Source organism: Rhincodon typus, chromosome 7 (assembly GCF_021869965.1).
Source record: "Rhincodon typus isolate 14 chromosome 7, sRhiTyp1.1, whole genome shotgun sequence".
NCBI lineage: Eukaryota > Metazoa > Chordata > Chondrichthyes > Orectolobiformes > Rhincodontidae > Rhincodon > Rhincodon typus.
In genome coordinates, this window is record NC_063338.1 from 98,667,132 (window position 1) to 98,693,168 (window position 26,037).

Genomic DNA, 26,037 nt, shown 5'->3' on the forward strand with positions numbered 1-26,037 from the left:
GCTACTGAAAGGCAGTTCAAGAATGATATGTCGACAGAGTCAGTTTAGGTTGAGGTCAGGAACAAGAAAGGAGCAGTCACTTTTACAGACCCCCTAACAGTTGCAGAGAAGTGGAGGAGTGGATTTGGAGGCAGATACTGGAAAGGTGCAGAAGTCACAGGGTTGTAGTCATGGGTGACTTCAACTTTCCAAATATTGATTGGAAACTTGTTAGTTGTAATAGTTTAGATGGAGCGGATTTTGCCCAGTGTGTTCAGGAAGGATTCCTGACACAGTACGTAGATAGACCAACACGAGGAGAGGCCACTTTGGATTTGGTGCTTGGCAATGAACCTGGCCAACTGTTAGACCTGTTGGTAGGAGAGCATTTTGGCGGTAGCGATCATAACTCTGTTACTTTTACAACAGTCATGGAAAAGGATAGGTACATACAGCAGGATAAGGTTTATAACTGGGGGAAGGGTAATTACAATTCTGTTAGGCAAGAACTGGGTAACATAAATTGGGAACAGATGCTGTCAGGGAAGAGCACTATTGAAATGTGGAAATTGTTTAAGGAATGCATACTGCGTGTGCTCAATACGTTTTCCTAGCAGGCAGGGAAGATGCGGTCGAGTGAGGGAGCCTTGGTTCTCAAAGAGGTTGAACGACTAGTTAAAAGGAAGAAGGATGCTTATATAAGGTTCAGGAAACAAGGAATGGAAAATGCTCGAGAGGGATACAAGTTATCCAGGAAGGAGCTGAAGAAAGGGCTTAGGAGAGCTATAAGGGGGCATGAGAAGACCTTGGCAGATAGGATCAAGGAAAACTCCAAGGAATAAGAGAATGACCAGAGAAAGGGTAGGGCCGATCAAGGATTATAAAGGGAATTTGTGGACGGAGCCTAAAGAGATAGGAGAGGTCCTTAATGAATCTTTTCTTCGGTATTCACAACTGAGAGGGACCTAGTCGTAGAGGAGGACAGTGTGAAACAGGCTGTTAGGCTAGAGGAGGTGGATGTTAGTAAGGAAGATGTACTAGGAATTTTGAGGAACTTGAAGATAGATAAGTCCCCCGGGCCTGATGGGATTTATCCAAGGATTCTATGGGAAGCGAGGGAAGAGATCGCAGGGCCTTTGGCGATGATCTTTTCATCCTCACTGTCCACGGGTACAGTGCCAGAAGATTGGAGGGAGGCAAACGTCATTCAAAAAAGGGAATAGGGATAACCCTGGAAATTACAGGCCAGTTAGTCTTACGTCAGTGGTGGGCAAATTATTGGAAAGGGCTCTGAGAGATACGATTTATGATCACTTGGAAAGGCACAGTTTGATTTGTGATAGTCAGCATCGATTTATGAGTGGTAGATCATGCCTCACAAACCTTATTGAATTCTTTGAAGAGGTGACCAAACATGTGGATGAAGGTAGAGCAGTGGATATGGTATACATGGATTTAAGTAAGGCGTTTGATAAGGTTCCCCATGGTAGGCTTATGCAGAAGGTAAGGAGGCATGGGATAGGGGGAAATGTGGCAGATTGGATTCAGAATTGGCTGACCCTTAGAAGACAAAGGGTGGTAGTGGGCGGAAAATATTCAACATGGTGCTCAGTTACGAGTGGTGTACCACAAGGATCTGTCCTGGGTCCTCTTCTATTTGTGATTTTTGTAAATGATTTGGATGAAGGGATGGAAGTGTGGATGAATAAGTTCATGGACGATATGAAGGTGGGTCGAGTTGTGGATAGTGCAGAGGGCTGTTCTAGGTTACAAAGGGACATTGATAGGATGCAGAGCTGGGCTGAGAAGTGGCAAATGGAGTTTAACCCTGAAAAGTGTGAGGTGATTCATTTTGGAAGGACAAACTTGAAAGCAGAATACAAGGATAATGGAAAGACTCTTGGCAGTGTGGAGGAGCAGAGGGATCTTGGGGTTCATGTCCACAGTTCCCTGAAAGCCGCCACCCAGGTTGATAGAGTTGTTAAGAAGGCGTATGGTGTGTTAGCTTTCATTAGTAGAGGGATTGAGTTCAAGACCCTGAAGTTATGCTCCAGCTCTACAAAAGCCTGGTTTGGCCACATCTGGAGTATTGTGTCCAGTTCTGGTCGCCTCATTACAGGAAAGATGTGGAAGCGTTGGAAAAGGTGCAGAGGAGATTTACCAGGATGTTCCCTGGAACGGAGGGAAGGTCTTACGAGGAAAGGTTGAGAGAGCTAGGGCTTTTCTCTATAGAACGATGTTGGATGACAGGTGACTTGATAAAGGTGTACAAAATTATCAGAGGTATAGATAGAGTGGACAGCCAGAGACTTTTTCCTAGGGTGGAGGTAGCTATTACAAGGGGACATAGTTTTAAAGTGAGTGGAGGTAGATTTCGGGGAGACGTCAGAGGTAGGTTCTTTACTCAGAGAGTGGTCGGGACGCGGAATGCATTGCTGGAGAGGGTAATGGAGTCGGCCTCATTAGAGGCATTTAAGCGCCTATTAGATAGGCATATGGATGATAGTATAAGGTGGGGGTGGAGGTTAGATAGACCTTTGGATTAGGGTAAAAGTTTGGCACAACATCGTGGGCCGAAGGGCCTGTACTGGGCTGTACTGTTCTATGTTCATGTAAACCACATCAACTACACTGCCCACATCAATATATTTAATCACCTTTTCAAAAAACTCAATTAAATTTGTCAGACAGGATTTCCCTCTAACAGATCCACGTCGACCATCCCTTATCCATACCTTGGCAAGTATTGATTAATCTTCTGCTTCAGAATTTTTTTTCAACAATATCCCTACCACAGACATCAAACTAACTGGACTGTAACGAACTTGTCTGACCCTGCTGCCCTTCTTGAAGAAAAGAACCAGATTAGCTACCCTACAATCATCTGACTCTTCACCCATGGCCAATGTATTAATTATCTCTGCCACAGCCCCAGCAATCTCCTCCCTTGCCCCCCACAGCAGCCTGAGATACATATTATCAGGCCTTGGGGATTTATAAACCTATGTGCCTGATAAAACACCTAATACGTCGTCCTTAATAATCTTAATGTTTTCTAGAACCTCACCATTCGAACTGAAATCCCTCACCACAATGTCTCCTTTGTGAATATTGATGAGAACTAGTCATTTGACCTCACCAACATCCACTGGCTCCATGCACAGATTGGCCCTTTGCTCTCTAATAGGCTCCACTCTTACCCTGGTAATCCTCTCACTCTTGTTATACTTATAAAAAGCCTTGGGATTTTCCTTGCTCCCATCTGCCAAAGATATTTCATGGCCCCTCTTTGCCCTCCTAATTTCCTTTTTAAGCAACTTTCCACACACTGTATATTTTTGAAGGACCTCTTGTTTTTAATGTGCAGTACCTTTTTCTTTATCAAGCTCTTGATATTCCTTGACACCCAGGGTTCTCTGATCTTGCTACTCTTGCCTTTCACTTTTAGAGGAACAGACTGACCCTGAATTCTCACTATTGTTGCGAAGTTGGGTACGTACTTGTGAATTAGGAGGCAGGACGTTAGAATTTGATGTTTGTAAAATAGTGATGTTTGTAAGCAGTGCGTGGTCCCTTTAAAAGATTATATGCTTTTTCTATGCTTAGAGTTTCAAAATAGATGTCTGTGAATAGCAGCAGCTTGTGGGTTTGCAGGTACACAGAGCACTCAAATTGAAACAATTGTACCAAAAAGCTGTACAGTTAGCAAGCCAAGTAGCGGTTTTGTTTTATTATCGAGACAACAAGTTTGATTTTTAGCCAATTGATTTGAATCAAGCCTTAGATACCTAAAATCAATCAAGTTTAAATCTGATCATTTTGGCAACATATGACGAATCCTATTATAGGAAATTGATATGTCATCAAGGATATAAAAGATGAGGGCATTTGGAAAATTGGGAGAGAGCAAAGAGTCATCTGAAGAGATCAGCTCTCTCAGGTCTTAAAAAAGACATTGTCTAAATAAAAGTACCATGGCACTCTTAGCTAATATTCCTGACACAGGAATTCCAAGGACAAGGCGTTCCTGACTGAAGATCAATGGAGAAGGCACAGAACATTTTGAAAGACATACACTGGCTGTAATTTAATATTTGTTGATTGTAAAGTGGGATTTATTTTGTTTAACCACTCATTAATAACAAATTGGGAGCTCGTTACACCACTTTTCACACTCCTTTTTAACAGATCATTAGGTGAGGCATGCTTCTCTGGGTGTTTCAGTTTTCGTGATCAGAGTGGGGTGTTGACCTCCGCTTTATAACAGACTGGAGACTTGGGTCCAGGATCTGGCCAGATCGGCTCTGGGATTTGGACAGACCTGAAGGGATCTGAACAGCTTTGAATAAGTTTAGGGTACGAAAGGTCCCAGCGGATTATAAAGATCTAGACTAGTGTCTAGATCTTTAAAGAAAACTTAGGTGAGAAGTGGAAAATCTTTTTAATTCCAATTACATGTGGTTGGTTAAATCAAAAGTGAGGTAATTGCTGTTTCAGCCACTAAGAGTTTTCTGGGGGTGGAAGATGTAACTTTGCGGGTTTTACAAAAGGTGAGCAAGGAAAAGCTGCTGGAATTGGCAGACAAGCTGGAGTTGAGGTTGTGTTTGTCAGTGAGAAAAGAAGAGGTATTTACAGCAATAGCTCAACATTTAAATTTGCTGGAAGGGTCATCAGAATCTTTGGAAATGGCCAGAATTCAATTGCAGATGAAGCAACCTGAACAGGAAAGGGCACTGTTTGAATGACAGTTACAAGTAGAGGGAAGACAAAAAGAAACAGAGAGGAGAATTTGAAAAAGGGAGAGAGTTTGAATTATGGTTAAAAGCAGAAGAGAAAGAAAAGGAAAGAATGTTCGAGTTAGAAAAGATGAAGCAACTTGAACATGAAAAAGAAAAAGAGAGAGACTTTCAACTCCAGAAGTTGCAAATTAGACTGGATAGCCGACTTAAAATGATGGAAGTGAAGGTGGAAGATAGGCTTAGTGAGGAGGAGGGTGATGATGAGCAGACGCATTGTAGCCAAAGACCAGATAGGGATATATGCAAATATGTCAAAATATTACCAAAATTCGATGAAAAAGATCTGGAAGCCTTTTTCATTTCCTTTGAGAAATTGACTAACCAGATGAACTGGCGAGAGACAATGTAGGTAACGTTAATTCAGACCAAGTTGGTAGGCAGGGCTGGTGAGGTGTTTGCAGTGCTGACAGAGGAGATTTGAAGAGAATATGAAGGAGTAAAACAGGTTATTTTGAGTGCTTATGAACTGGTAGCAGAAGCATATAGACAATGATTCAGAAATGCAAGAAAAAAAAAGGCAAGCGTTTGAAAGAACAAAGAACAAGGAAAATTACAGCACAGGAACAGGCCCTTCTGCCCTCCAAGCCGGCGCCGATCCAGATCCTCTATCTAAACCTGTTGCCTATTTTCAAGGATCTGTATCCCTCTGCTCCCTACCCATTCATGTATCTGTCCAGATACATCTTAAATGACACTATCGTGCCAGCCTCTACCACCTCCGCTGGCAATGCGTTCCAGGCACCCACCACCCTCTGCGTAAAGAACTTTCCACGCATATCTCCCTTAAACTTTTCCCCTCTCACCTTGAAATTGTGACCCCTAGTAACTGAGTCCCCCACTCTGGGAAAAAGCTTCTTGCTATCCACCCTGTCTATACCTCTCATGCTTTTGTCAACCTCAATCAGGTCCCCCCTCAACCTCCGTCTTTCTAATGTAAATAATCCGAATCTACTCAACCTCTCTTCAGAGCTAGCGCCCTCCATACCAGGCAACATCCTGGTGAACCTCCTCTGCACCCTCTCCAAAGCATCCACATCCTTTTGGTAATGTGGCGAGCAGAACTGTACACAGTATTCCAAATGTGGTTGAACCAAAGTCCTATACAACTGTAACATGACCTGCCAACTCTTGTACTCAATACCCCGTCCGATGAATGAAAGCATGCTGTATGCCTTCTTGACCACTCTATCCACCTGCGTTGCCACCTTCAGGGTACAATGGACCTGAACACCCAGATCTCTCTGTGCATCAATTTTCCCCAGGGCTTTTCCATTTACCGTATAGTTCGCTCTTGAAGTGGATCTTCCAAAATGCATCGCCTCGCATTTGCCTGGATTGAACTCCATCTGCCATTTCTCCGCCCAACTCTCCAATCTATCTATATTCTGCTGCATTCTCCAACAGTCCCCTTCTCTATCTGCTACTCCACCAATCTTAGTGTCATCTGCAAACTTGCTAATCAGACCATCTATACCTTCCTCCAGATCATTTATGTATATCACAAACAACAGTGGTCCCAACACGGATCCCTGTGAAACACCACTGGTCACAGTTCTTCATTTTGAGAAACTCCCTTCCACTACAACTCTCTGTCTCCTGTTGCCCAGCCAGTTCTCTATCCATCTAGCTAGTACACCCTGGACCCCATGCGACTTCACTTTCTCCATCAGCCTATCATGGGGATCCTTATCAAACACCTTACTGAAGTCCACGTATATGACATCTACAGTCCTTACCTCATCTATCAACTTTGTCACTTCCTCAAAGAATTCTATCAAGTTGGTAAGACACAACCTTCCCTGCACAAAACCATGCTGCCTATCACTAATAAGCCCATTTTCTTCCAAATGTAAATAGATCCTATCCCTCAGTATCTTCTCCAGCAGCTTCCCCACCACTGATGTCAGGCTCACCGGTCTATAATTACCTGGATTATCCTTGCTACCCTTCTTAAACAAGGGGACAACATTAGCAATTCTCCAGTCCTCTGGGACCTCACCCGTACTCAAGGATTCTGCAAAGATATCTGTTAAGGCCCCAACTATTTCCTCTCTCGCTTCCCTCAGAAACCTGGGATAGATCCCATCTGGACCTGGGGACTTGTCCACCCTAATGCCTTTTAAAATAGCCAACACTTCCCCCCTCCTTATGCCGACTTGACCTAGAGTAATCAAACATCTATCCCTAACCTCAACGTCCATCATGTCCCTCTCCTCAGTGAATACCAACACAAAGTACTCATTAAGAATCTCACTCATTTTCTCTGACTCCTCGCATAACTTCCCTCCTTTGTTCTTGAGTGGCCAACCCTTTCTCTAGTTACCCTCTTGCTCCTTATGTATGAATAAAAAGCTTTGGGATTTTCCTTAACCCTGTTTGCCAAAGATATTTCATGACCCCTTTTAGCCCTCTTAATTCCTCGTTTCAGATTGATCCTACTTTCCCAATATCCTTCCAAAGCTTCGTCTGTTTTCAGTCGCCTAGACCTTATGTATGCTTCCTTTTTCCTCTTTGCCAGTGTCACAATTTCACCTGTCATCCATGTTTCCCTAATCTTGCCCTTTCTATCCCTCATTTTCACAGGGATATGTCTGTCCTGCACTCTAATCAACCTCTCTTTAAAAGCCTCCCACATCTCAAATATGGATTTACCCTCAAACAGCTGCTCCCAATCCACATTCCCCAGCTCCTGCCGAATTTTGCTATAGTTGGCCTTCCCCCAATTCAGCACTCTTCCTTTAGGACCACTCTCGTCTTTGTCCATCAGTATTCTAAAACTTACGGAATTGTGATCACTATTCCCAAAGTAATCCCCTACTGAAACTTCAACCACCTGGCTGGGCTCATTCCCCAACACCAGGTCCAGTATGGCCCCTTTCTGAGTTGGACTATTTACATGCTGCTCGATAAAACCCTCCTGGATGCTCCTTACAAATTCTGCTCCATCTAAACCCCTAACACAAAGTGAATCCCAGTCAATATTGGGAAAATTAAAATCTCCCATCACCACCACCCTGTTGCTCCTACATCTTTCCATAATCTGTCTACATATTTGTACCTCTATCTCACACTTGCTGTTGGGAGGCCTGTAGTACAGCCCCAACATTGTTACTGCACCCTTCCTATTTCTGAGCTCTGCCCATGTTGCCTCACTGCTTGAGTTCTCCATAGTGCCCTCCTTCAGCACAGCTGTGATATCCTCTTTGACCAGTAATGCAACTCCTCCACCCCTTTTACCTCCCTCTCTATCCTGCCTGAAGCATCTATATCTTGGGATATTTAGTTGCCAATCTTGCCCTTCCCTCAACCAATCTCAGTAATAGCAATAACATCATGCTCCCAGGTACTAATCCAAGCCCTAAGTTCATCTGCCTTATCTACTACACTTCTCGCATTAAAACAAATGCAGCTCAGACCACCTGTCCCTTTGCGTTCATCATCTGCTCTCTGCCTACTCTTCCCCTTAGTCACACTGACTTCATTACCTAGTTCCTTACAGGCTTTAGTTACTACCTCCTTACTGTCCACTAACCTCCTCATTTGGTTCCCATTCCCCTGCCACATTAGTTTAAACCCTCCCCAGCAGCGTTAGCAAAAAAAATCAGCGCCGCCTCGTGCTCCCACGAGGAGCTCGAACAGTTCATACACTTCACTAACACCTTCCACCCCAACCTTAAGTTTACCTGGACCATCTCTAACACCTCTGTCCCCTTCCTGGACCTCTCTGTCTCCATATCGGGCAACCACCTAGAAACCGATATTCATTTCAAGCCCACCGACTCCCACAGCTACCTAGAATACTCCTCCTCCCACCCACCTTCCTGCAAAAATGCTATCCCCTATTCCCAATTCCTTCGCCTCCGCCGCATCTGCTCCCAGGATGAGGCATTCCACTCCCGTACATCTCAGTTGTCCTCGTTTTTCAAGGACCGTAACTTCCCCTCCTCGGTGGTCGAGAACGCCCTCAACCATGTCTCCCACATCTCCCGCACCTCATCCCTCACACCCCGTCCACGCAATAAGAACCAAAAAAGAATCCCCCTCGTCCTCATGTACCACCCCACCAACCTCCGGATCCAACGCATCATCCTCCGACACTTCCGCTATCTGCAATCCGACCCCACCACCAAAGACATCTTTCCCTCCCCACCCTTATCTGCTTTCCGGAGGGACAACTCTGTCCGTGACTTCCTTGTCCACTCCACACTCCCCTCCAGCTCCACCACACCCGGCACTTTTCCCTGCAACCGCAGGAAGTGCTACACCTGCCCCCATACCTCCTCCCTCACCCCCATCCCAGGCCCCAAGAAGACTTTCCACATCAAGCAGATGTTCACCTGCACATCTGCCAATGTGGTATACTGCATCCGCTGTACCCGGTGTGGCTTCCTCTACATCGGGGAAACCAAGCGGAGACTCGGGGACCGCTTTGCAGAACACCTACGCTCGGTTCGCAACAAACAACTGCACCTCCCAGTCGCGAACCATTTCAACTCCCCCTCCCATTCCTCAGATGACATGTCCATCCTGGGCCTCCTGCAGTGCCACAACGATGCCACCCGAAGGTTGCAGGAACAGCAACTCATATTCCGCTTGGGAACCCTGCAGCCCAATGGTATCAATGTGGATTTCACAAGTTTCAAAATCTCCCCTCCCCCTACCGCATCCCAAAACGAGTCCAGCTCGTCCCTGCCTCCCTAACCTGTTCTTCCTTCCACCTATCCCCTCCTCCCACCTCAAGCCGCACCTCCATCTCCTACCGACCAACCTCATCCCGTCCCCTTGACCTGTCCGTCCTCCCTGGACTGACCTATCCCCTTCCTAACTCCCTACCTACACTCACCTTTACTGGCTCCATCCCCGCCTCTTCGACCTGTTTGTTTCCTCTCCACCTATCCTCTCCTCTATCCCTCTTCTATCCGCCTCCCACTCTCTCCCTATTTATTTCAAAACCCCCTTCCCCTCCCCCTTTTCTGATGAAGGGTCTGAGCCCGAAACGTCAGCCTCTCTGCTCCTATGATGCTGCTTGGCCTGCTGTGTTCATCCAGCCCTGCACCTTGTTGTCTCGATTCTCCAGCATCTGCAGTTCCTACTATCTCTGATTCAATTTTAACCCCTAGGACATTGGTTCCAGTCCTGCCCAGGTGTAGACTGTCCAATTTGTATTAGTCCCACCTCCCCCAGAACCGGTCCCAATGTCCCAAAAATCTGAACCCCTCCCTCCTGCACCATCTCTCAAGCCACTCATTTATCCTGCCTATTCTTTCATTTCTACTCTGACTAGCACATGGCACTGGTAGCAATCCTGAGATTACTACCTCTGAGGTTCTACTTTTTAACTTGACTCCTAACTCCCTAAATTCTGCTTGTAGGACCTCATCCCGTTTATTACCTATATCATTGGTGCCTATATGCACCATGACAGCTGGCTGTTCACCCTCCCCCTTCAGAATGTCCTGCAGTTGATCTGAGACATCCCTGACCCGTGCACCTGGGAGGCAACATACCATTCGGGAGTCTCGTTTACGACCACAGAACTGCCTGTCTACTCCCCTTACAATCGAATCCCCTGTGACTATAGCCCTTCCACTCTTTTTCCTGCCCTTCTGTACAGCAGAACCAGCCATGGTGCCATGAACCTGGCTACTGCTGCCTTCCCCTGGTGAGCCTTCTCCCCCAGCAGTATCCAAAACGGTATACCTGTTTTGGAGGGAGATGATTGCAGGGGACATCTGCACTGCCTTCCTGCTTTTTCTCTGCCTTTTGGTCACCCATTCCCTTTCTCCCTCAGCAATCCTAATCTGCAGTGTGACCAATTTGCTAAACGTGCTATCCACAACTTCCTCAGCATTGCGGATATTCCAAAGTGACTCCATCCGCAGCTCCAGAGCCGTCATGTGGTCTAACAAGAGCTGCAGCTGGACACACTTCCTGCATGTGTAGGAGTCAGAGACATCAGCCGCGTCCCTGAGCTCCCACATTGAGCAAGAGGAGCATAACACGGGTCTGGGATCTCCTGCCATTTTTACTCTTAAGCTTAACTTAGTCCTACTATCATATCAAATAATAGATAAATGAAATGAAAAAAATTTGTACCAAATCACTCTCCTTACCAGCACACGATAAAAAAAGAAAAACACTTACCTTATCAACACACCAGAGTCTTTTTTTTTGGTCAGATGAGGAGGGAGGGTGGGAGACACTACACGTGTAGTGTCTCGGGTTTAGCCACTGCCGAAATATATCAGTTCACTTACCTTCCGAGAACGCAATTCGACTGCTCCCACTCAGCTCCGCTGCCGAAATGAAGAACTTACCTTCCCGGCAGCCCCCTGGTCCTCGCTGTCACTGCTCCCGCTCCTGCTGCTGCAAAAAAAAATGGAGCCAATGGAAATAATTAAACAGAGCAACATTGATAGGTGGATGAGAGTATTAAAGATAGAAAAGACGTATGAGGATCTTAGAGATGTTATTCTGCTGGAGGAGATTAAAAACTCCCTTCCAGAAGTGATAAGAACTCATGCTGAGGAACAGAAAGTTAAAACAGCGACAAGAGCTACAGAGATAGCGGATGAATACGCATTAGTGCATAAATCAAAATCTAGCTTCCGACAGCAATTTCATTCCATGAGGGATAGAAATTGGGAAAGAGGAAGATCCTTCAATGAAAAACAAAAAGTAGATCACACTGGGAACCGTTTACCACGTGAAAAAAGAATCCCAAGAAGGTGGAAAAGAGGTGAAAGACCTCACTGCAATAAGGTGGGACTATATTATACTCACTGGAGTTTAGAGGGATGATGGGAGATCTACTCCAATGATGCTGCTTGGCCTGCTGTGTTCATCCAGCTCTGCACCTTGTTATCTCAGATTTTCCAGCATCTGCGGTTCCTACAATCTCTGATACAAAATACTGAATGGCCTGGACAGAGTGTATGTTGGTAAGATGCTTCCATTAGTAGGAGAGTCTAGGACCCAAGGGCACAGCCTTAGAGTAAAGGGAAGACCTTTTAGAATGGAGATAAGGAGAAACTTCTTCAGCCAGAGAATGGTGAATCTATGGAATTCACTTCCACAGAAGGGTGTGGAGGCCAGGTCATTGAGTACATTTAAGACTGAGATAGATAGGTTCTTGATTATCAAGGGGATCAAAGGTTACAGGGAGAAAGTGGGAGAATGGGGTTGAGGAACTTATCAGCCATGATTGAATGGCGGAGCAGACTTGATAGGCCAAATGGCCTAATTTCTGCTCCTACTCTTATGGTACACACAAAGTTCACAGTGTTGGTGGTTTAATAAAGGCACTGGGAAAAAGGATGTGGTAAAAGAGGCTAAACCAGTGGGATTAGTTGAGCTAGTGAAGGAAATCCCAAGAGAAGTCAAGGAGCTGCAGGAGAGTGCACTGCCTAGTCACAGGTTGGATAGTAGATAGTGTGTGATCTCTTCAACAACTTCTTCGGTGGATAAAGTTCACTCAGGCAGAACATGGGGAGTAGTTAAAGAAGTTAACATATTTAGAGATATGGGAGCTGGTCAGTCTCTAAAAGTAAGAGATGAAAGTATTTGCACTCCTGAAATGTTGCCTGAGAGTGTGATAATCTGTGGAATAAATGGAGAGAGAATAGGTGTTCCCATGTGTAAGATCAGGCTAGAAAGTCCAATCAAGACTGGGCAAGTGACAGTGGGAGTGATTGAAAGAGTGACCGTCATTCACACAGTTCCCCTTCCTGTTCAAGGTGCTTAATCTGCAATTGAATTCTGGCCACTTCCAAAGATTCCAGAAAAAACATGTTCTTGGAAATAATATAGCCAGATCAAACATGGGAGTGATGCCCATTGTAGTGGAAAAGCCAAAAGAAAACCAGAGAATTGAGGAGTTAAAAGAAAAATACCCTGGAATTTTTCCGGACTGTGTGGTGACAAGATCCCACAGACATAAGTTAAAACAAGAAGGAAAAACAAAACAGAAAGATGAAGGAGTTGAGGACCAGTTAGCTGACACTTTCATGAAATGATAAAAGGAAAAACCTAAGCAGGTAGAGGATCAGGCAGAGGTGTTTAGTTCTGAAAGATTAATGGAATTACAACAAAAAGATGAGATGATGAAGGACTTGTATCATAAAACCTACTTGGAAATGGAATCAGAATGTATTCCAGAACACTATTACCCTAAGGAAAAAATCTTAAGGGGGAAATGGAGACTTTGGCAGGTTAGTCCAGATGAGAAATGGGCAGAAGTTCACCAGATTGTGTTGCTGGTAGCATATAGACAGGAAGCATTGCAGGTAGCATATGAATTACCTGTAGGAGGTCATCTAGGGGTGAGGAAGACTCAAGCTAAGATAGAGAAGCATTTCCATTGGCCTGGATTGCATAAGGATGTAGTTGAATTTTGCCGTACATGTGTCAGATGGTAGGAAAGCCACGGGCAGTGATAAAACTAGCGCCTTTGATGCCAATTCCTGCATTTGAAGAACCTTTCACGCAGGTTATGATTGATTGTGCAGGTCCCCTCCCTAAAACTAAACGTGGATACAGTATTTGCTGACCATAATGGATGTGTCTACCAGATTTCCGAAAGCAATTCCATTATGGAATGTCAAGGCAAAGAAAAAAGATTGTGGAGGAGTTCCCTGCTTTCTTTACCTGTTATGGATTACTCAGGGAGATACAGTCAGACCAAGGGTCCAATATTACTGTCAAACTATTTAAAGAGGTCATGGGTTGTTTGGGCATCAAACACTTTAAATCAAGTGCGTACCATACTGAATCCCGAAGACCATTGGAAAGATGGCATCAGACCCTAAAGACCATGTTGAGGGCTTATTGCCAGGATTACCCAAATGATTGAGATAAAGGTATCCCTTTTATATTATTTGCTATTAGAGATGCTCCAAATGAATCGACTCACTTTACTCCATTTGAATTGATATTCGTACACGGAGTAAAAGGGCCTTTAAAATTAATTAAAGAAAAGTTGATAGGTCCGAAGTCAGAGATCTCACAGTTGGATTACGTATCTGAGGTGAGAGAAAAATTAAACAAATAGATGAATTAGCCAGACAACATTTGAAGGTGGCACAGCACATAATGAAGCAAGAAGCTAATAAGATCTAAAATTTGGACATTTGCCCATGGGGATAAAGTATTGGTGCTGTTACCAGTGGTAGGAGATCCCTTCAAACCAAGGTTTAGTAGTCCCTATAAGATTGAGAAGAAGTTAAGTAAGGTGAATTATCTGGTAAAGATGCCAGATAGGAAAATAATTTATCGGGTATGTCATGTGAACATGCTGAAACATTACTATGACAGGGAAAGGGAACTGGAGTAGCAGTTATTAGTTACTGCCACTCAGAGTGAGGAATCAAATGCAGAAGATTTGGATTTTGATGTGCCTCAGAATAAATTGAATAATAAGGAAGTGCTTAACGAATGGGATAGGATAGGACATGTGGAGAAATAGAATAGGGAGGACTAATACCCTAGTACATGACGTTGACATAGGGAAAGCTGTTCCAATAAAACAACACGCTTACAGGCTTAATCCTGTCAAAGCTGCGCAGGTTCAGAAGGAATTGGAAGCGATGCTCCAAGAAAACATCATAGAGCTGAGTCAAAGCAAGTGGAGTTCATCGATTGAGTTGATTCCCAAACCTAATGAGATGTAGGGGTTGGAGCTGTGTTGTTACAGGTTGTAGAATTGAAAGGCCAATTGGATATTTTTCAATAAAACTCAATATCCACCAGAAAAAGATATTCAACTATTGAAAAAGATGTATTAAGTTTGGTAATGGCCTTACAACATTTTAATACTTTGCCACCAATGCATCAGAGACGGTTGTGTGTACCGATCACAATCTTGACATTTCTAGAAAGGTTTAAGGACAAGAACACCAGATTATTTCATTGGAGTCTTGTGTTACAAGCATTTAATTTACAGATTGTACATGTTGCAGGTCATGAAAATGTTATTGCGGATGTTTTATCGCAAGTTTAAAAGAAAAATATTTATATAAGAAAGAAATGGTGTTCAATGTTGTATATATATAGAATTAGTATGAGATGTGTAACTCTAGATTAATGAGCTATGGATCTAGTCATAATGGCATTAAGGTTTAGAAAAAAAATAAAGACATCTTTTAATGATTGTTCACTTTTTTCTTAAGGGGGTGGTATTGCGAAGTTGTGTATAGTCCTTGTGAATTGGGAGGCAGGACGTTAGAATTTGGTGTTTGTGAAATATTGATGTTTGTAAAGGGCTAGGGGTGGAAAGCAATGTGTGGTCCCTTGAAAACATTTGGCGCAAACATTAGAGCCTGGAATAAGGGGGCAGGGATTCAGATTCTTGGAGTTCAAGATCTTTATGTTCCTATGAGGGTGAAGGGCAAGGTTGGCAGGAGTAGGGAACTCTGCTTGACAAGAGATATTGAGGCTTTGACCAGAATAAAGGAGGCATGGCTTAGGAACAGGCAGCTGGGATCAAAGGAATTCCTGAAGGTATATAGGGGATACAGGAGTTTACTGTAGAAGGAAATCAGGAGGACGAAAAGCGGGCATGAGATAGCTTTGACTGAGAAGATTAGGGTGAATCCAAAGAGGTTCTTTCAGTATATTAAAGGAAAAAGACTTACGAGATAGAGAATAGGACCACTGTGAACATGTATGTATGGAACCGCAGGAGATGGGTGAGGTCCTTTTGAATATTTCTCCTCTGTGTTTACCATGGAGAAAGACACAAAGAATTGGGAACTTGGGGAAGTTAGTGGCAATATCTTGGGGACAGTCCATATCACAATAGAAGTGGTGTTGGAAATAGTAGAATGTGAAAAGGTGGATAAATCTCCTGGTCCTGGTTAGATATATCCAAGAACCCTGCGACAAGCCAGAGAAGAAATTGCTGGGGCCCTGGCTGATATATTTGCATCATTGTTAGCCACGGGTGAGGTCCCGGAAGGCTGGAGGGTTGTGAATGTTGTGTCCTTATTTAAGAAAGGCTGCAGAGAAAACCCTGGGAATTATAGACCAGTAAACTTAACATCTATGGTAGGTAAGTTACTTGAGAAGATTCTGAGGGATATGATATACATGCATTTGGAAAATCAGGGTTTGATTAGGAGTAGTCAGCACAGCGTCGTGTGTGGGAGATCATGTCTCACAAATTTATTAGAGTTCTTTGAAGTGAGCAGGAAGGTTGACAAGGGCAGGGCAGTTGATGTAGTCGATATGGATTTCACTAAGGCCTTTGATAAGGTTCCACATGGTAGGCTGGTCTGGAAGGTTGGATTGCATGGAATCCAGGGAGTGTTGGCAAATTGGATACCCAATTGGCTTGCTGGTAGGAAGCAGAGAGTAATAGTGGAAGGATGCTTGTCAGAGTGGAGGCCTGTGACTAGTGGTGTGCCTCAGCAGTTGGTGCTTGACCCATTGCTGTTTGTTATCTATATCAATGATTTGGATGAGAATGTACAAGGCATGATTAGTGAGTTTGCGAATGACACTAAAATAGGCGGTATCATGGACAGTGAGGAAGGCTATCAGAAATTGCAGCAGGATCTTGATCAGCTGGGGAAGTAGGCCGAGAAATGGCAAATGGAGTTTAATATAGATAAGTGTGAGGTGTTGCATTTTGAAAAGTCAAATCAAGGTAGGAGTTTCATAGTGAATGGTAGAGCCTTAAGCAGTGTAGTGGAACAGAAGGACCTTGGAGCTCAGGTGCACAGTTCTCTGAAAGTGGTGTCATAGGTAAACAGGGCAATGAAGAAGTCTTTTGGCACACTGGCCTTCATCAATCAGGGCACTGAGTATAGAAGTTGGGAAGTTATGTTACAGTTGTACAGAATGTTGGTGAGGCTGCACTTGGAGTATTGTGTTCAGTTTTGGTCACTTTGCTATAGGAAGGATGTTATTAAACTGGAAACAGTATAGTAGAAATTTACAAGGATGTTGCCAGGATTCAAGGGATTGAGTTCTAGGGAGAGGTTGGACAAAGTAGGACTTTTTACTTTAGAGCATAGGAGACTGAGGGGTGAATCTTATAGAAGTGTATAAGATCATGAGAGGCATGGATAGGGTGAATAGAACATAGAACATAGAACAGTACAGTACAGGCCCTTCGGCCCACGATGTAATGCCAAACTTTTACCCTAACCCTCAGATCTATCTAACCTCCACCCCTACCTGATGCTATCATCTATATGCCTATTTAATAGCTGCTTAAATGCCCCTAATGAGGCTGACTCCACTACCCTCTCCGGCAATGCATTCCACGCCCCTACCACTCTCTGAGTAAAGAACCTACCTCTGACGTCTCCCCTATATCTACCTCCACTCACTTTAAAACTATGCCCCCTCGTAATAGCTACCTCCATCCTAGGAAAAAGTCTAAAATGCACTAAGTCTTTTTCCCAGGGTTGGGGAATTGAGGACTAGAGGGGAAAGAATACATGGGCAACTTTTTTTTTTTTTTTTACTCAGAGGGTGGTACGCATATGAAATGAGCTGCTAGCGGAAGTGATTGAAGCGGGTACATTAACAACATTTGAAAGGCATTTGGAAAAATACATGGGTAGGAAAGGTTTAGAAGGATATGGGCCAAGAGCAGGGAAATGGCGTTAGCGTGGATGGATATTTTTGTTGGCACAGATCTGTTTGGGCCAAAGGATGTGCCTCCGTGCTGTAGGACTCTATGACTGTAACGCCCTTCGACCTGTTCACTCCTCCCCGCACCAGGTGCCCACAGATCAGGGGCATGGGGCTAAAGTGCAACCAAAACTTAAGGAGCAGCCCTTCAAAAATCTAAAGAGGGACTGCCAGCAGATATATTCTTTGTGTATTTGAAAAACCATTTATTTCAGGAAATGAAATGAACCTGGATGGATCACCTGGCATCGACCTGGGTACCGGAAAAGACAATGGCAGAAACAGCCCTGTCGATGCTGCAAAGTCCTCCTCACTAACATCTGGGGGTTAGTGCCAAAATTGGGAGAGATGTCTCACAGATTAGTCAAGCAACAGCCTGACATAGTCATACTCACAGAATCATACCTCACAGACAATGTCCCAGACACCATCATCATCCCTCGATATGTCCTGTCCCAGCAGCAGGACAGGCCCAGCAGAGGGGGTGGCACAGTGGTTTACAGTCGGGAGGGAGTTGCTCTAGGAGTCCTCAACATTGACTCCGGACCCCATGAAGTCTCATGGCTACAGGTTAAACGTGGGCGAGGAAACCTCCTGCTGATTACCACATATGGTCCTCCCTCAGCTGATGAATCAGTACTCCTCCATGTTGAAGAACACTTAGAGGAAGCACTGAGGATGGCAAGGGCACAAAATGTACTCTGGGTGGGGGATTTCAATGTCCACCACCAAGAGTGGCTCGGCAGCAGTACTACTGATCGAGCTGGTCAGGTCCTAAAGGACATAGCTGCTAGACTGGGTCTGCGGCAGGTGGTGAGGAAACCAACAAGAGGGAAAAACATACTTGACCTCATCCTTACTAATCTGCCAGCTGCAGTTACATCTGTCCATGATAGTATCGGTAAGAGTGACCATCGCACAGTCCTTATGGAGACAAAGTCCCGCCTTCACATTGAGAACAACGTCCATCGTGTTGTGTGGCGCTATCACCGTGCTAAATGGGACAGACTTTGCACAGATCTAGCAAGTCAAGACTGGGCATTCATGAGGCACTGTGGGCCATCAACAGGAGCAGAATTGTACTCCAGCACAATCTGTAACCTCATGGCCCGGCATATCCGCCACTCAACCATTACTATCAAACCAGGGGATCAACCCTGGTTCAATGGACGCTGCAGGACGGCATGCCAGGAGCAGCACCAGGCATACCTGAAGGTGAGGTGTCAACCTGGTGAAGCCACCAAACAGGACTACGTGCATGCCAAACAGTGAAAGCAGCAAGTGACAGACAGAGCTAAGCAATCCCACAACCAACGGATCAGATCTAAGCTCTGCAGTCCTGCCACATCCAGTCGTGAATGGTGGTGGACAATTAAACAACTCACTGGAGGAGGAGACTCCACAAATATCCCCATTCTCAATGATGGAAGAGCCCAGCACATCAGTGCAAAAGATAAGGCTGAAGCATTTGCAGCAATCTTCAGCCAGAAGTGCCGAGTGGATGATCCATCTCGGCCTCCTCCAGTGATCCCCAGCATTACAGATACCAGTGTTCAGGTAATTCTATTCACTCCACATGATATCAAGAAATGGTTGGAGACACTGGATACTGCAAAGGCTATGGGCCCTGACAACATTCTGACAATAGTACTGAAGACCTGTGCTCCAGAACTTGCCCCTCCCCTAGCCAAGCTGTTCCAGTACAGTTACAACACTAGTATCTAGCCGACAATGTGGAAAATTGCCCAAGTATGTCCTGTACATAAAATGCAGGACAAATCCAACCCGGCCAATTACCGTCCCATCGGTCTACTCTCAATCATCAGTAAAGTGATGGAAGGTGTCATCAACAGTGCTATCAAGCAGCACCTGCTCAGAAATAATCTGCTCAGTGACGCCCAGTTTGGGTTCCGCCAGGGCCACTCAGCTCCTGATCTCACTACAGCCTTGGTTCAAACATGGACAAAAGAGCTGAATTCCAGAGATGAGGTAAGACTGACAGCCCTTGATATCAAAGCTGCATTCGACCAAGTGTGGCATCAAGGAGCCCTAGCAAAACTGGAATCAATGGGTATCAGGGGGCAAACTCTCCAGTGGTTGGAGTCATACCTGACACATAGGAAGATGGTCGTGGTTGTTGGCAGTTAATCATCTCAGCTCCAGGACATCTCTGCAGAAGTTCCTCAGGGTAATGTCCAAGACCCAACCATCTTCAGCTGCTTCATCAATGACCTTCCCTCCATCATAAGGTCAGAAGTGGGGATGTTTGCTGATAATTGCAATGTTCAGCACCATTCATGACTCCTCAGATACTGAAGCAGTCCATGTTCACATGCAACAAGATCTGGACAATATCCAGGCTTGGGCTGACAAGTGGCAAGTGACATTTGCGCCACACAAATGCCAGGCTATGACCATCACCAATAAGACACAATCTAACCACCGCCCCTTGACATTCAATGGTGTTACCATCAGTGAATCCCCCACTATCAACATTCTGAGGGTTACCATTGATCAGAAATTCAACTGGACTCACCACAAAAACACAGTGGCTACAAGAGCAGGCCAGAAGCTTGGAATACTGCAGCGAGTAACTCACCTCCTGACTCCTCAAAGCCTGTCCACCATCTACAAGGCACAAGTCAGGAGCATGATGGAATACTCCCCACTTGCTTGGATGAGTGCAGCCCCAACAACAGTCAAGAAGCTTGACACCATCCAGGTCAAAGCAGCCCGCTTGATTGGCACTACACATACAAGCATTCACTCCCTCCACCACCGACACTCAGTCGCAGCAGTGTGTACTATCTACAAGATGCACTGCAGAAATTCACCAAAGATCCTCAGACAGCACCTTCCAAACCTACGACCACTTCATCTAGAAGGACAAGGGCATCAGACATATGGGAACACCACCACCTCCAAGTTCCCCTCCAAATCACTCACCATCCTGACTTGGAAATATCTCATCATTCCTTCACTGTCGCTGGGTCAAAATCCTGGAATTCCCTCCCTAATAGCATTGTGGGTCAACTCACAGCAGGAGGACTCTAATAGTTCAAGAAGGCAGTTCACCACCACCTTCTCAAGGGCAACTAGGGATGGGCAAGAAATGCTGGCCAGCCAACGACACACACTTCCCAGAAATGAATAGAAAGAAAAAAACATGGCCTGGCACCCAGGGAAATAACTCAAACTATGATTGCACAGGACTGCTGTGAGCAGAACTGTCCACCTCAGATTCCTGATAGAAAAGGGAAGGATCCCTTTGTCTAGGGCCCTCCACTGGGGATCACTGCTACTGGAGGGAAAAAACATCACGTCATGGCGTATCTGAGCGGTGGGGAAGTTGGGGAAATGGACACTGTGCAGAAGCAGCCTGCAGAAGAAATGCCTCCATGCTGTTCAGAAGAGCATGGGGAGGATTTCCCCGAGATGGCTCAGATTGTGGGCTGCCATGTCCTGGGGGATGAGTCCATTGCGAGCAACTGATGTCAAATTCCAGATGGACAGGGGTCAGTTCACCTGGAAGCCCACCGTGCGCCTGAACCACCTTGATCTTGCGTGAGGTGTTCGGACCACGTACCTCATTCCCAGAACCTGTCTAATGATACTGAAATCAGCCTTCCCCCAAGTCACCCTTTCCATAATGACTTTGAAGTTAGACTTATGGTCACTATCCCCAATATGCACTTAAAATTAGGTATGTACTTCCCATCTGTAGTAGGACTCTTTACATACTGGCACAAAAAACTCTCCTGGATGCACTTTGAAAATTCCACCCCATTCAAACCTTTCACACTGAGATGATCGAAGTTAATGTTAGCAAAGTTGAAATTCCCTACAACTGTTTCTGTTTCTCTCCCACCTTTCTGTGATTTGTCTACATAAACTGCTCCTCTGACTCCCTCTGACTGTTGGGAGGCCTGTGTTATAATCCCAGCAAGTTAATCACCTCTTTTTTTTTTATTTCTGAGCTCTACACAGATGACCTCATTTGAAGAGCCTTCTAAGATATCCTCATTACTGCAGTTAACAAGGTGTAGAGCTGGGTGAACACAGCAGGCCAAACAGCATCAGAGGAGCAGGAAAGTTGACGTCTAGCCCCTTCTTCAGAAATGGGGGAGGGAAAGGGGATTCTGAAATAAATAGGGAGAGGGGGTAGGCGGATAGAAGATGGATAGAGGAGAAGATAGGTGGAGAGGAGACAGACAGGTCAAAGAGGTGGGGTTGGAGCCAGTAAAGGTGAGTGTAGATGGGGAGTTAGGGAGGGGATAGGTCAGTCCAGGGAGGACGGACAGGTCAAGGAGGCGGGATGAGGCTAGTAGGTAGGAGATGGGGGTGGGGCTTGAGGTGGGAGGAGTGGATACGTGGGAGGAAGGACAGGTTAGGGAGGCGGAGACAAGCTGGGCTGGTTTTGGGATGCGGTCGGGGGAGGGGAGATTTTGAAGCTTGTGAAGTCCACATTGATACCAGTGGGCTGCAGGGTTCCTAAGCTAAATATGAGGTGCTGTTCCTGCAACCTTCGGGTGGCATCGTTGTGGCACTGCAGGAGGCCCAGGATGGACATGTCGTCTGCGGAATGGGAGGGGGAGTTGAAATGGTTCGCGACTGGGAGGTGCATTTGTTTAGTGCGAACCGAGCGTAGGTGTTCCACAAAGCGGTCCCCAAGCCTCCGCTTGGTTTGCTCGATGTAGAGGAGGCCACATCAGGAACAGCAGTTACAGTATACCACATGAGCAGATGTGCAGGTGAACATCTGTTTGATGTGGAAGGTCTTCTTGGGGCCTGGGATGGCGGTGAGGGGGGAGGTGTACGGGCAGGTGTAGCACTTCCTGCGGTTGCAGGGGAAAGTGCCGGGTGTGGTGGGGCTGGTGGGGAGTGTGGAGCAGACAAGGGAGTCACAGAGAGAGTGGTCCCTCTGGAAAGCAGATAAGGGTGGGGAGGGAAAAATGTCTTTGGTAGTGGGGTCAGATTGCAGATGGCGGAAGTGCTGGAGGACGATGCGTTGGATCCGGAGGTTGTTGGGGTGGTACGTGAGGACGAGGGGGATTCTGTTTTGGTTGTTATTGCGAGGAGGGGGTGTGAGGGATGAGTTGCGGGAAATGCGAGAGACACGGTCGAGGGCGTTTTCGACCACTGTGGAGGGGAAGTTGCTGTCCTTGAAAAACAAGGACATCTGGGATGTCTGGGAGTGGAATGCCTCATCCTGGGACCAGATGCAGCAGAGGAGAAGGAATTGGGAATAGGGGATGGCATTTTTGCAGGAAGGTGGGTGAGAGGAGGTGTAGTCTAGGTAGCTGTGGGAGTCAGTAGGCTTGAAATGGATATCGGTTTCCAGGTGATTGCCAGAGATGGAAACAGAGAGGTCCAAGAAGGAGAGAGAAGTATCAGAGATGGTCCAGGTGAACTTAAGGTTGGGGTGGAAGGTGTTAGTGAAGTGGATGAACTGTTCGAGCTCCTTGTGGGAGCACGAGGTGGCAATGATACAGTCATCGATGTAACGGAGGAAGAGGTGGGGGATAGGGCCAGTGTAGCTCTGGAAGAGGGATTGTTCCATTAATCCTACAAAGAGGCAGGCATAGCTTGGGCCCATGCGGGTACCCATGCCACCCCCTTTGTCTGTAGGAAGTGGGAGGAATTGAAAGAGAAGTTGTTAAGGGTGACGACGAGTTCAGCTAAGCGGATGAGGGTGTCAGTGGAGGGGGACATTGGGAGTTCCTACTATCTCATTACTGCAGTGATGGTTTCCTTTACCAATAATGAAATGCCCCCAGCTCTCTTACATCTACCTTCATCATGCCTGAAACGTTTATACTCTGGAATGTTGAACTGCCAGTCCTGCCTTTCTTTCAACTGTATTTCATTGACTGCGAATAATATTATATTTCCATGTGCTGATCAATGCTCTAAGGTCATCCACCTTATCAGTCAATTTCCTTGCTATAAGACAAAATGGCTTTCCAGACCTCCCATGTGTCTTATCCAGTCTATGTCTTTGCCACGTCCTGGATTTTCTTAGTATGCCTTCTAAGTCTAATTGGGCCTTGCTCCTGACTTTACATCCACTCTGTGCCCCATCTCCTTGCTAAATCAGTTTAAAACCTCCTCAACTACACAAGCAAACCTCTCAGCAAAGATATTCGACCCATTCCAGTCAGGTGCAACCTATGCAGTTTGTACAGATCCCACCTATCCCAGAAACTGTATCAATGGTCCAAAAATCTAAAGGCCTCCCTCCTACACCATCCCTTCAGCCAAACATTCATCTGACCGCCACCTTCTTAACAGCAATTAAGGATGGGGAATAAATGACTTCCAGTAAGATAGTGGAGAAGGAGGAAGCAAGGTTCATCTGCTCCTATTTCCATCTGCATTTCTTTTTCTTCATCTTCTTTTCTCATCTTTTATCAGCGAGGGTGAGTGTGGGACCAGTACTGTATCTGGCATTGGTATCGTTGGCTGATTCATCATTGGCAGCAAAAAGATGGCACCTTAATGAGTGTCGACTTTGACATTACTGGGTCCAGCGGAGACGGTGGTGAGGCGGTGATAGGAGTAGCAATGACTGTGGTGAACAGATGGCGCCTGTGGAGTGGTGACTTTGATATTAGTGGGTTCCATGCAGGTGGCGGAGGCGGAGGGGCTCAGGACTCATGGCGGAGGCGGTAGGACGAAGATGAACTCTGTCAGCATTTAAAAAATTTTTTTTATTCTTAAGCTATTCAAAATGGCTCCAGATCATGGTGACATTTGAAGCTTTTCACAATATTTTACTGTATTATTCACTATAAAATACATGACATTGATGCAAATGTTAGCCAGCTAATGATGCTCAAGTCCCATGAGTGAAAAAAAATAAGTTAATGTTTTGAGTCCAATATGACTCTCTAGAAGCTGCTATCCTTACCTGATATGCCCCACATATAATCTCCAAATCCATCGGGTCACTGATATTTTCAATAAAGTTGATAAATTCTTAGATATTAAAGGCATCAAGGGTTGTGGAGGGAATCAGGAATACAACATTGTCCCAATGGATCAGCCATGATCATGCAGAATGGCAGAGCAAGTTGGAAGGGCCCACTCCTTCAGTGTTGCTGGTCAAAATCCTGGAACTCCCTCCATAGCAGCATTGTGGATCTACCCACAGTACATGGCCTACAGTGACTGCTTACTACTACCTTCTCAAGGACAATTTGGAATAAATGTTGGCCCAGTCAGCAACACTGTCCCACGAGTGAATTAAAGAAAAATCTGAGCCACATTTCATTTCTCTCAAGGGTCGATGTGTTATGAACTGACATGATCCAAAGATTAATTTTATAAAAAGGATTATACAGATTCATCTAAATATACCATGAACTTCTTGGAGGAAAAGGCACAGGGTACAACAATGTTGGACCTGCGAGGAGCAAGGAGCTTTGATAGAATCGTACAGCTTGGAAACCTTTCTGATGGAGGTCAAGAAGCCCAGACTGTGGGTGATGAGTGTATTTTTGAACTCAGACAGAGAATTCAAGACCTGCCTGAGCAGCAACAGTCCAATGTGACTTTACAATTCTTCTCAGCAAAGTGCATGAGCTACATGATTAGTTGGCATCTACCACACCATCTCCAGAAAAGGGAATGCGCCAGTTATAGCTGTTCCAGCGAGACATCCCAGTGCCAGCAGCTTGTGTTTGCAGAATAACTTTGGATTCAGAACACCATTTTGGACAATCTGTGAAATTCTTTCTTCATGAGTTTGTGTGTGTTCATGCTTCTTTCGTTAAAAAGGAATTTTATATATACAAACTTGGTCAATAATCGTTGCATCTTTATTTGAGGTCTGTAACAAGTTATTTTGTTGCTGACTAAAGAAACTTGGCTGACTTGTTCATACATTGAACTAGACACACACTATTATAGAATTGTCCATTTCACCAACGTGTTCAATTTAAATTTTGTTGTGACCAATGGAGGAACTGGGATTAGAAAAAAACGGTACACACCTCCAATCTAAGAGATAACAACCTACACCACCTCAACACAACGCCACATTCCCCTTAACATACAACCCACACCCCCTCAGGTTGTTTCTGGACGATTCAGCACTTGATGTAGGTATAAAAACTGTAAATGTTCTTCACCAAACTTTTCCAGACCAACAGGATTCTCAGCTGTACTTCCTTATAAAACATATTTCAGTTTAAGGCTATTTTTACCGTAAATTATTTACAAAATGTACTCATTTACACAAGTATGTGCAGAATGAACTCATGTTGATTTTCTGGTTGAATTTCTTATTTCAAACAATCTCATTATTTGATAAAATACTCCTCAATCCGTCTCTTTTTAAGGGGGCTCTCTGTATCATTAGATTGTTGTGAAATTCCGGTGCCAGTGCAGAAGCTGCTTCCAGGATTGATGCCGGTATCCTGGTGAGAATCAAGACACATATCAGCAGCCTCAAGCAGAAGAGCTTCATCATCTAGGTCTTCAGAATCAGCAAATGCTGTTTGGAAAAAGTCAACCATTTTCATCTGCCTTGGACCCTAAAGACAAATACAAACCAGCTCAGAATCATCAAATAATTAAACTGAAAGCAACCAAAAGTCAAAAGTCCAAATCTAAGTCA

At 45.1% G+C, this 26,037-nt stretch overlaps 1 protein-coding gene across 1 annotated transcript in view; it reads right to left on the reverse strand.

Moving 5' to 3' along the window:
* Positions 1 to 24,360, reverse strand: part of rpl37a (ribosomal protein L37a) — a 50,781-nt gene extending 26,421 nt beyond the window's left edge. Inside the window, exon 1 of the mRNA XM_048599296.1 lies at positions 24,328 to 24,360. Coding sequence (XP_048455253.1) covers positions 24,328 to 24,360 — 33 coding nt within the window. The remainder of the gene's footprint in view (positions 1 to 24,327) is intronic.
* Positions 24,361 to 26,037: the final 1,677 nt, after the last annotated feature.